Source organism: Magnolia sinica, chromosome 3 (assembly GCF_029962835.1).
Source record: "Magnolia sinica isolate HGM2019 chromosome 3, MsV1, whole genome shotgun sequence".
NCBI classification, from domain to species: domain Eukaryota; kingdom Viridiplantae; phylum Streptophyta; class Magnoliopsida; order Magnoliales; family Magnoliaceae; genus Magnolia; species Magnolia sinica.
The window spans coordinates 129,870,869-129,883,124 of NC_080575.1; the positions used below are offsets into that span (position 1 = coordinate 129,870,869).

Below are 12,256 nucleotides of genomic sequence, written 5' to 3' on the forward strand. Positions count from 1 at the left end.
GTTAACAGAACATAACTTAAACCCACCCCTACAGAAAATGAGTTGACCCAAACCCTAACCTTTTGAGTTGGGGCCACGTCGGCAAGTCCGGTCAAGTTTTGCCATCCCTATTTTGTATATGACATCTAATCCATTCAGATACATCTGACTAGGATGAATGGACACGAAAAAATTAGTCTATTCAGGTCAGGAACAAACAATGGTTTTAAAGATTATAGTCATGATTTTACATGGTGTGTCCCACCTGAATTTTAGTTGGACGTAACAAAACATAGTTTTAGAGGTCACAGTCATGATTTTACATGGTGTCACCAGTTTTGGATCAACCAATTTTTTGGGATCCAAGGAGAATAGGTGTGAGCACACATGATGGACAGATTGGATACCATGGAAACATCATGGTGGGCCATACATATCAATTTGTAATTACACTTAACGTACAACCGTTGGTATTGCATCCAGCATCTTGATCCAGTTTGTTGAATACCCACATGCAGTAATCTCACAGAATATTTTGATTCCGCTGTCTCTCTCCCTCTCTAGTCGTTTGGAGAGAATAAAAGATTGCAGGCTACCGAAGATATACGTACTTTCACTAGTGAAGGAATTAGTGGAAGTCCGAGTGGTAGCCTGTTCCACTCACAGGTTCGGGAACCATAAGATCCAAAGAACTCCTTACAATATTTGTGCCATTCGATGTGATGTATGACTAATCGTGCTTTTATTTTAAAAACTGGCTAAACCCATACCATTGGTTTTGTACTCAACCATCACTCCTGCATCATCTCCTTATTACTTTATTTCTTACACCATCCAACCATTGCATTATTTATAGCCCTTTTCAGCAGCAAAACAAGCTCAAGCAACACTACCTCTTGCACCTCTCTCCGACGGTTGTTTTGCAGAAACGGAAAATAAAAATAAAAATGGGAGAGGCTCTGCGCATGGCTATTGGAATAATGGGTACTTTGCAGATTTCTCCCTTAGCAAATCCTCTTCTTCTTTCACAATTGCTAATCTTCTTTGATTGCATGTGTTTTCCACAGGAAATGCTGCCACTTTACTGTTGTATGCATCACCCATGTAATTACACGATTCTCATGTGTCATTATCTACTTATTGATTATAAACATTCTATCTTGATAAAATGCTGAGGTTATAAGTGCTTCTACAACTGTTCTGGATCCAAGCCACTCATGAGGTGGGCACCAAATTCGAACTTGCCCAAGCCAAAAATTAAGATGGTCCACTTATCAGATGGACGACAAATTACGTTGAATATAAACCATTCATTGTGTTTGTATTTCTATGTCCATTTTTCTCGTACACATCTCATCTTCTCTATGAGAGGCCTTTATTTTTGGAGACAGACTGTTAATCGAGTGACCCACCTGATGAATGGCCAAGTTCCCGCACACATGGGCTACATTTGCATATGTTCTACATGCTTGTGTTTAAGCTTTTCCATACTAACAAATTTGTTCTTGTTTCTTCTAAAGATTAACTTTCAAAAGGATAATAAAGAAGAGAAGCACTGAGGAATTTTCTTGCATCCCTTACACCGTTGCTCTATTGAATTGTCTTCTGTATACATGGTATGGTTTGCCCATCGTGAGCGTTAAGTGGGAGAATTTCCTTCTGATTACCATCAATGGCTTCGGGATTTTTCTTGAGTCCTCCTTCATTGTCACATATATCTGGTTTGCTCAAGCTGAGAGAAAGGCAAGCTCTTTTAGACTCTACCTTTGGTTTCTCGAAATTATATATATATATATATATATATATATATATATATATATATATATAGAGCCGTGTATTGAAATGACCGACACTAGTTGTTGGAAAGTAAGCAGCATTGCATGAGTTATATCCTAGCATTAATATTTTCCTGGGAATTTTACAAAAAACTACCCAATCAGTATAAAAGTTTATATTCCCGGTTCATTCATTTAAAAAGATTTTCATTAAGCTATCTCATTAATCTAAATAACTACCATTAGATTACCCTTACATTTATTAACCGCGGTTCGAGTGGGTGGATGCTGGCAAAGGACCGGGTTGGATGGGCCTCACCCTGATGTTCCTGACCACCAAGTGCACTACCTCATGTTAGGTCAGGCCCCGAAACTCAGCTCCATCCCTGATTCAAGTGGAGCAAACGATTGAAAAGAGTGTATTGGGCAACACTCACCCTTTAAATTTGTTTTCCTTCGTGTGGCATGTATAAATCATGGATAGAGTTGATTTTTAGATACCAGGTCTAAATTTTAGTGTGGCATCTAATGGTTAGATTGGATTTCATATAATCATCACAGTGAAAGGGTGAGGTGGGGTTGATTTTTAGGTACTAGGTTTAAATTTTGGTGTGGCATTTAATGGTTAGATTGGATTTCATATAATTATCACAGTGAAAGGGTGGGCCTCTCTCTCCATAGTGTTTTCTTTGGTTTGACCCACTTAAATCATACTCAGCCTAATTTTTGGCATTGAACCTAACTTAGAATTAAATATCTAATGATGGGAGTGAACCTCACGTATACATCACGCCCATCACGTGGGCCCTGGTAAAAATTAAAGGCTGTATCCCTCTGTCAACTGTTCCCAAAAGATGAGATATTTTTAACATATATATATATATATGGGAAGTAGACACTTCGGAATTTGATGGGGCCCTTTGTGTGTGAGATCTATTCTAACGATTACGTGTAACCTAGGATTCAGGTGGCGACACAAAGAAAACAGTTGGGAGAAATGTCGGGCCTTGATTTATACAGGGCCTATCATGATGATAATTATATGAAATCCACACCACCCATTATATGACACACTAATTAATTTTAGGACTAGGGCCAAAAAATAGTTTATCATTAATTCATAGGGGCCACAACAAGCAAAACAGTATGAAGGGTGAGTATTTCCCTATACACAGTATCAAATCGTGTGGTCTAATGGAAGCACGGTTGGAGCTGATTTTTGTCCATTAGGCCTAACAGGGGGTGACGCACCTAGTGGTTGGGAGAGATTTCATATAAACATCAGGATGGGGCATGCCCGAGCCATTGACTCCTTTGCCAGCTCAGTGAACCCGAGCCACTAAGAGAAAGTATTCCAATAATAATTACTTAGATTAACGATTAATGAGGTAGCTTATTAAAAACCTTATTGAAAAAAGTACTGGAATGTAAATTCTATACTAGGTAGATAGTTTTATGTAAAGTTTCTATTTTCTTTAAAACCAAAAAGCCTCTTAAACAGATGTGCAATCATACGTATACATGCATGTGTTTCTTCAGGTCCGTCTATATATTGGTGTGGTCTACTAGCGTATACGTATTTTTATGGGAGATTAACATTGAAATTGTTTTGGGTTACAGAAGATCGTTTCATTCATGGCGGTAGCAGTGATTGTGATTTTTTCTACGACTATGCTAGTCTCCATGTTTGCTTTGCATGATCATCATCTAAGAAAGTTGCTGGTTGGGTCCGTGGGATTAGCAGCCTCTGCTACCATGTATGCTTCGCCACTAGTGGTTATGGTAGGTTCTCCTTCTCGTTTGAATTATATGTGGATTCGTTTTTTTTTTTTTTAAAACAGGCCGGGCTCATTGAAAATCTTTGTAGCATAAGTGGGGGCCACCATGATGTATGCATTACATCCATTCGGTTCATCACGTGCACTTCACGTTTTCCTTGGCACCCAAATTCCATGTGATCAATAAAAAAATGCAGGTGGGTCACATCACAGGCAACATTTGGGATGCAGATGCCCGCTATTAAAAACCTTCGATATTTTGGTGGGGCCCTCTATGTTATATATATGCCGTCCAAAACTCAGGTTGGCTGGCTAAACTATGAGATCTTAGAGGTTTTAGGCATGATTTTACGTGTAGGTGTAGCCAACCCGATGGAGTGGATGCGATTCACACGTTACCGTGGGCCCAATACGTTGTGCTGTAGCTTAAGCGTATCCTACAAAGCTTTACGTGGATCGGGCCTCTTTCTGGTAAGTAAGATAAAGTAATAATAATAAAATAAAATAAAAATTATTGTGAGGAAAGAAAAGAATATATAAGTGGCGCAATAAAAGCTTGAAAGCTAACCACTTAGGAAAGAGAAAAATATAAAATTCAAGAAGCCGAGACAAAAATAGAAAAGCAAGGGACGTGCATTGACGACACCGTGGTCTGACGTGGCTCACTTAAAAAAGGACGGGTACACCTGCAAAATGCCGCCCTATTGTGAAAAGGGCAAATTTTTTATTTCGCATAAAAAATTCTTATCTAATCACATCCGACCGGCCCAGGTAGCACTTGCACATTGGGCCACTTCAGGACTGGATGAGTATTCCTATAGCCCATGGTTGTAGGCAATCCATGTCTAAAAGCAAGAGCAGAAGAAATAATCACTATTAGTAAATATTGCAATTTTATTTTATATATTATGGTGGTAGAAAAAATATCATGATTTTGTTATTAGAAAGGGTTACCTTACTAAATGATATTAAAAATTAGATTATCAAATGAAATCGAGGGAGATGACACAGTCGCAGCTATAGAACCTAAACATGGTAGAACCATCTCTTCAGGGTCGTTTGGCACCCTGAATTTGAGGGAATTTCAAATTCCCTGATTGTTAGGCACCATAAAGTAAATAGGGGTCTCTAATTCAGGGGATTGAAAATTCCCTCAAATAAGGAGTTTGAAATCCAGAGTGAAAGCTTGGATTACATCTAAAATCCTTCCAAGAGTTGCATGTGTAACATGTTTGTCACTAGGCTATTAATCTATTGGGCACATCGCCCACTAATGATATCCCAAGACAATTAGATTATCAATTGCACCACTATAATTACTTTAATATGATGATCAGTGCTGTCCAAACATTATCCACGTAAATCAACAATTAAAAATCATTGGTTAGTCACTCGGACATGATCTTTTGCTTGTGGCCCATTCAAGACTTGGAATTTCATCATTTTTGGACAAAGTATATATTTCAGGAGGCTTATTACAACCATTGTGTCAAACATTACATACGTTCACCATGTCAATAGAGCATAAAATCCCTCCAAAACCTGAGTCCTGGAATAAAACGATTTTTCTTTTTTTAGGGCATCCACACATCAAATGAATGGACTGGATGGCATATAAAGATAATGGAGGGCCCCAAACACAATAAATATTTGTTGGTGTTTCCATCCCAATTCTTCCCTTTGTTGTAGACTACTTAAGCTTTGGATGGACCTGATTCTTGGGTCCCAAGGTGAAGATAAGTCAGCACAGCTGATAGACGGAGGGAACTCATGTATATTTCCCCATGTGGCGCTTGGTGTAATTATATCGTGACTAGATACTGATTGTGTAATTTCATGATTGCAGAGACGAGTAATCCACACCAAGAGTGTAGAATTCATGCCCTTCTACTTATCCTTTTTCTCGTTGGTCAACAGCTTATTGTGGGTGATATATGGAGTGTTAAGCCATGAACTCATCCTTGCGGTTAGTATATCAAAACCATAAAATCAAAAACATAATTTAGTTGAGTTTCAATCTAATTGTATTTCGTATGTGTTTGCAGGCTCCTAATCTCTTGGGTACCCCGTTGGGTGTACTTCAGCTTGCTATATACTGCAAGTATAGGAAGACCAAGGGAATTTCCAAAGAACCTAACAAGTTGGACTTGGAGAAGAATGGCTTGGAATTAAAACCTCACCAACCCGTTTCTAATGGCAAGGAATGAGAAGAATTTGATTAGCTTAAAAGATTAAGTCTTTTTTTATTTATCCAGGTTTTTGTTGACTTGAAGGCTTGACCTGACTCAACTTGATATTTAATAAATTAGAAGTTAAAATATTCGTAACGGTGAAAAAGATTTTAAATGGTTTCCTATGTATAAGTGTTATTGAGAGGAAAAAAGAGAGGAAGTTACGGGGTTGTTGGATGCCTGTAAAATCCTCAATTGGATTGTAGTGGCTGTTTGAGTACCTGCATTTGCTTATAAACATATGTTCAACCCATCAATGTTAAATAAGTCAGTCTGAGCTGAGCCTACCTACGGACCTTTAGCTAGATGCAAGCCCATTTCCAGCACATTTAATCAGCACTCAGCCACAGGGCATGTAGCGCAGCTCAAACTCGGCCAAAGTGGCTGGACTCGGTTATCCGGCAATGCACTTTTGCCATTAACAAGGCACATCTTTAGAAGGGTTTCGATGGAATGCAGGCTGCCTTTTTCCCAGGTCTTGTTATCGATCCCTAGTGGGGTGGCTAACTGTGAAGTGTGAACTGACAGTGGGGTGTACTAACAAGCTAACAGAAAGGAAAAAAAAAAAAAAAAAAAGAAAGGCTGACTTTTTCCCATGTCAGAGATCCCGCCCATTCATAGGGTAGTCTGCTACTGATAGCATAGACACTCGTCTATTGAGGCACGAGTCAGTTAGATTTGGACTGATAGGGTTTCTTTTCTTTAGCTGCTTTTTTTGTTTTTTTGTTTTTTTTTTTTCTCATACAAGTTGGTACTGCCTAGTCAATGGCGTGCAAGACTAACATTGTCTTTAGTCCAGAGCATGTCAATATGATAACCTTGTTGGATACGGTGGAGGATTTTGCAAATCCAAAACCGTGTGAAGGGTGTGTGTGCTAGCTGTGCATGCTAGCTGTAAGATTTTTTTTTTAGCCGTGAGATTTTTTCTAAGTTTAGAATATTAGTTGGAGAAGATAAACAGTAGATTTTTTCTTTGGATTTTTTTCTTTCTTTAGATGCCCCTGAGATGAATCTAGACAGGGATAAATTAGTAATTTCATAGTATAAGAAAGCCTATAAAGGCAGCAATGTAATTCGTTTCTATTCATAAGAAAATACTGCAGCAGTTCATATCTTTCTCTTTTCAGTCTTTTATTCTACGGTGGCTGCAGCTACAAATCGGCAAGTAGTTGGGATACAAACCCAACAAAGTGGTATTAGAGCAGCATTCGATCATTGGGCCTCATCAGCAAAAGGCAGGTCCTGCCGTACTCCCTGTTTTCAAAAAAAAAAAAAAAAATCTGTTTTCAAAATCAGGTCCTAAAGCTGTTTTTCAAAAGCTGTTTTTAACACCTGTTTTTCAAAAGCCGTGAGAAGGAGGTTTGCAAATCTGTTTTAAAAAAATTAGATTTCAAAAAAAAATCTGTTTTCAAAAATTAGATTGCAGCAGAGCAGAAAAATCTGTTTTAAAAAAAATCAGATTTCGAAAAATCTGTTTTTCCAAAAATCAGATTGCAGCAAACAATCTGTTTCAAAAAAAATCAGAGATTGAAAAAAAAAATTTCAAAAAAATTCAAATTTCAGCACAAAAAAAAAAACAAAATCTCTTCTTCTAGTCCATCCTTTAAAAAAAAAAAAAAAAAAATAGAAAAAGATGGCTAGCACAATCTAGCCGCAGGTTCCTAAGTTGTCAAAGGACAACTATGAAAAATGGTGCATCCAAATGAAAGCATTGTTCGGGTCGCAAGAACTATGGGAGATCGTCACCGATGGGTATGAAAAACCCACTATGGAAGAAGAAACCGCCTTCACCGATGGGTATGAAAAACCCACTATGGAAGAAGAAACCGCCTTCACCAACGAAGAAAAGACTGCGCTCAAAAATCAAAGGAAGAGAGACAATAAGGCTTTATTTCTCCTCTATCAAGGGTTGGATGAATCCACCTTCGAAAAGATTGCCGAAGCAACATTAAGCAAGCAAGCATGGGATACCCTTGGCACCATCTTTAAGGGTGTAGATCGAGTGAAGCGGGTTCGCCTTCAAACATTAAGAGCTGAGTTCGAAGCGACTCACATGAAGGAAGGTGAGAATGTTACTGATTATTTTTCGTGTTTGCTTGTAACTGTCAATAATTTGAAAAGAAATGGTGAAAAGATTGAAGATGTCCGAGTTATTGAAAAGATACTTCGATCCCTCACAACCAAGTTTGAGCATGTGGTTGTGGCGATTGAAGAATCAAAAGATATTGAGAAACTCTCCATTGAGGAGTTGATGGGATCGTTGCAAGTTCATGAGCAACGAATGCAGAAGAATGCCAGTTCCATGCCGATGGAACAAGCTTTGGAGTCAAGATTGACTCTGAATAATAACAATGGTGGACGTGGAAGTTCACAACGTGGTGGACGTTTTACTAACAATCGCGCAAGAGGCAGAGGGCGCGGATACCAACAAAGTCATGGCCAAAACCAACAGAAGAATACCAATTTCCGTGGAAGAGGAAATGGTAGAGGTAGATCTATGCGTGGACGGGGAAGTACAAAGAACATCCAATGCTATAATTGCAACAAGCTTGGTCACTATGCATCTGATTGCTGGAGCAAGCCGGTAACTCAAGACGAGTTATCCAACTATGCTGAAGCATCAGGCCATGAACAAGAAAGCTCCACACTTCTCCTTGCACAAGAGAAAAGTAGTGATCAGCAGGATGTATGGTATCTCGACACGGGTGTAAGTAATCACATGTGCGGCGACAAGAAACTCTTTGTGGAACTCACAGAAGGAGTTCATGGCGATGTAACGTTTGGAGACTCATCAAAAACGCCAGTGAAAGGTAAAGGCAAAATCAAAATCTTTCAGAAGAATGGTGTTCCAAACTATATCTCTAATGTGTACTACGTGCCCAACATGAAAAGTAACATACTGAGTCTCGGACAACTTCTCGAAAAAGGGTATGTCATACACATGGAGAACTCTTCTCTTTCCATAAGAGATATCCATGGACGTTTGATTGTAAAAGTCCAGATGGCGAAGAATCGTATGTTTCCTCTCCATATAAACACAATGCTTGAGAAGTGTTTTTATGGGAAAGCAAAGAATGATTCCTGGACGTGGCATCTTCGCTTTGGCCATCTAAACTTCAGTGGCTTGAAACTTCTGTCCTCATCAAGCATGGTGCATGGCTTGCCTGCCATTGAAGCTCCAGAACATGTGTGTGAGACGTGCACACTTGGGAAACAACAAAGAAACTCCTTTCCGAGTGGAGTATCCCGAAGAGCAAGAGAACCGTTGCAGTTGGTTCACACTGACATCTGTGGACCATTAGAGCCAATCTCTCTTTGAGGTAATAAATACTTTATTACCTTCATTGACGATTTCAGTAGAAAATTGTGGGTGTATGTAATTAAAGAGAAGTCTGCTGCTTTTACTATTTTTAAAAATTTTAAGGCCCTTGTTGAAAAAGAAAGTGATCTTAAAATCAAAACTTTCCGATCTGACAGAGGTGGGGAGTACACCTCAAATGTTTTTCGAGAATATTGCAGGGAACATGACATTAAGCAACAACACACTGCAGCATACACGCCGCAACAAAATGAAATTGCAGAACGGAAGAACCGCACCATCCTCGACATGATGAGGACCATGCTAAAGGAGAAAAGTCTGCCAAAGAATTTCTGGGCAGAGGCAGTTGCATGTACTGCCTATCTGCTTAATAGGTGTCCGACCAAAAGTGTTAGATTCAAGACACCGCAAGAAGCATGGAGTGGATACAAGCCGAGCGTGGCGCACCTTAAGATCTTTGGGTGTGTCGCCTACGCTCAAGTTCCAGAAGCGAGAAGGAAAAAGCTTGATGATCGTGGCGAGAAATGCATCTTCATCGGTTACAGCGAAGAGTCAAAGGCATACAAGCTCTACAACCCACTAACCAATAAGCTGGTGGTGAGTAGAGATGTGGTATTTTGTGAGGAAGAAGCATGGAAATGGAACGAGGGAAACTCGGCCAAAGAAAAGCAGGTCGAGGTCGAAGAATACGAAGAAGAGAGACCTGAAATTCAAGAGCAGACATCACCCCCTTCGAATCGTCGAAGTCCAGGAGTACGCTCCATCTCTCCTGGAAGTACTTCATCAAATCAGAATTCATCCAGCATATCTTCATCCGATTCTTCTTCACCCTTGGCTCCTATTAAAATGAAAAGCCTCAACGACGTCTATGCAGAAACTGAGGAAGTAAATTTACTCTGCCTATATGCAGACCATGAGCCTCTCACATTCGAGGAGGCTGTGAATGAAGAATGTTGGAGAAAGGCTATGGAAGAAGAGATTCATGCCATCGAGAAGAATCGAACATGGGTGTTGACCTCACTCCCTAAAAGCCAGAAGACCATTGGTCTCAAATGGGTGTACAAAATCAAGCGGAATGCCGATGGTAAGATCGAACGATATAAAGCAAGGCTCGTAGCAAAAGGTTACAAACAGAAATATGGCATAGACTATGAAGAAGTTTTCGCCCCAGTTGCTCGCCTTGACACTGTAAGAATGATAATCTCCCTTGCAGCTCATCACAGTTGGATGATTTACCAACTGGATGTGAAATCTACATTCTTAAATGGGGTACTTGAAGAAGAAGTATACGTTGACCAGCCTGAAGGCTTTGTCATGTAAGGGGAGGAACATAAGGTGTATCGGCTGAAGAAAGCCCTGTATGGGTTGAAGCAAGCTCCTCGTGCTTGGAATGCACGGATCGACAGTTATCTTCAAGAAAATGGTTTCGTCAAATGTCCATATGAGCATGCCGTCTACACAAAGAAGAATGCCCGTGGTAATATGCTTATCGCTTGTTTATATGTTGATGATCTGCTGTTCACTGGGAGCAGTCAGGCGATGTTTGAAGAATTCAAGCAGGCTATGTTCAAAGAGTACGAGATGACTGATGGTGGATTGATGTCTTTCTTCTTGGGCATTGAAGTGAAGCAACAAGTCGGCGGCATTTACATATCCCAGAAGAAGTACACAAAGGAACTTCTTGAGAAGTTTCAGATGGTCGACTGTAAAGCCGTAAATACACCTGTTACAACAGGCCTGAAGCTCACGAAAGATGGAGAAGGAAGAAATGTCGACTCAACCCTATTCAAGAGCCTAATCGGAAGCTTAAGGTACCTCACAATCACTAGGCCAGATATAGTCTACAGTGTTGGGCTTCTAAGCCGGTATATGGAAGCCCCAAAAGAATCACACTGGCTAGCTGCAAAACGAGTACTGAGGTATATCAAAGGGACTATTGAGTTTGGTCTTTTTTATCCATACAATGATGATGCGATGTTGTATGGATACTCTGATAGTGATTGGGGTGGTGATCAAGATGAAAGAAAAAGCACCACAGGCTATGTTTTCTATCTTGGGTCGACAGCATTCACATGGAATTCGAAAAAGCAGAGTGTGGTCGCCCTGTCCACATGTGAAGCAGAGTACATGGCAACATCGTTCACCGTCTGTGAAGGAATTTGGTTGAGAAATCTGCTAAAGGAGCCGAAACATCCGCAGGAAGAATCCACAATCATATATGTGGATAACAAGTCAACAATCGAGCTAGCCAAAAATCCGGTGCAGCATGGAAGAAGCAAACACATTGATACCCGATACCATTTTCTGAAAGATCATGTGAAGCAGAAAACGATGAAATTAGAGTATTGTCATACTACGGAACAGGTGGCGGATATTTTCACAAAAGCATTGCCGACAGATGCATTCAAACGACTAAGAACGATGTTCGGAATGAAGCCGGTTTTGGTTTGAAGGGGAGTGTTGGATACGGTGGAGGATTTTGCAAATCCAAAACCGTGTGAAGGGTGTGTGTGCTAGCTGTGAATGCTAGCTGTAAGATTTTTTATTAGCTGTGAGATTTTTTCTAAGTTTAGAATATTAGTTGGAGAAGATAAACAGTAGATTTTTCCTTTGGATTTTTTTCTTTCTTTAGATGCCCCTAGGATGAATCTAGACAGGGATAAATTAGTAATTTCATAGTATAAGAAAGCCTATAAAGGCAGCAATGTAATTCGTTTCTATTCATAAGAAAATACCGCAGCAGTTCATATCTTTCTCTTTTTAGTCTTTTATTCTACGGTGGCTGCAGCCACACATCGGCAAGTAGTTGGGATACAAACCCAACAAACCTACGCTATCCACTGAATGGTTCAATCTCTGAGAATGCCTTGGAAGACCAGCATTGTCTTTAGTCCAGACCACGTCAATACAATAACCTACCCTACCGAATGGATGATGGCTCAATCTCTGAGGAGTATACTGAGTAAACTCTACTGGCACCGTGATATGTGTCTTATCCATGTCGTCCATCCATTTTATCAACTCATTTTAGCGCATAAGCCTAAAACTGAAACTTATCCACCTCTCAAGTGACCACACCAAAAAGCTTTCAATGGTAGGAGATCAATTCCCATCGTTTCCCTTGATGTGGTTCATTTGAGCTTTGGATATGCTTCAATTCTGGGTTCATACCCT

The 12,256-nt window shown here is 39.9% G+C and overlaps 1 protein-coding gene across 1 annotated transcript; it reads left to right on the forward strand.

Annotated features, from left to right (window-relative positions):
- Positions 1 to 612: 612 nt before the first annotated feature.
- LOC131241316 (bidirectional sugar transporter SWEET3b-like) lies at positions 613 to 5,777 on the forward strand. Its single transcript, XM_058240113.1, has 6 exons — positions 613 to 963; positions 1,047 to 1,083; positions 1,500 to 1,722; positions 3,375 to 3,536; positions 5,379 to 5,498; positions 5,578 to 5,777. The coding sequence occupies exons 1-6, from the start codon at positions 927 to 929 to the stop codon at positions 5,737 to 5,739; spliced, it is 741 nt and encodes a 246-aa protein (XP_058096096.1). The 5' UTR covers positions 613 to 926; the 3' UTR covers positions 5,740 to 5,777.
- The last annotated feature ends 6,479 nt before the right edge of the window (positions 5,778 to 12,256 follow it).

Excerpts from the sequence above, each read along its gene's own strand:
- LOC131241316 (XM_058240113.1), top strand. The coding sequence starts at position 927 with ATGGGAGAGGCTCTGCGCATGGCTATTGGAATAATGG. Across the intron at positions 964-1,046 it reads CATGGCTATTGGAATAATGG|GAAATGCTGCCACTTTACTG; the intron begins GTACTTTGCAGA and ends TGTTTTCCACAG. Across the intron at positions 1,723-3,374 it reads TTGCTCAAGCTGAGAGAAAG|AAGATCGTTTCATTCATGGC; the intron begins GCAAGCTCTTTT and ends TTTGGGTTACAG.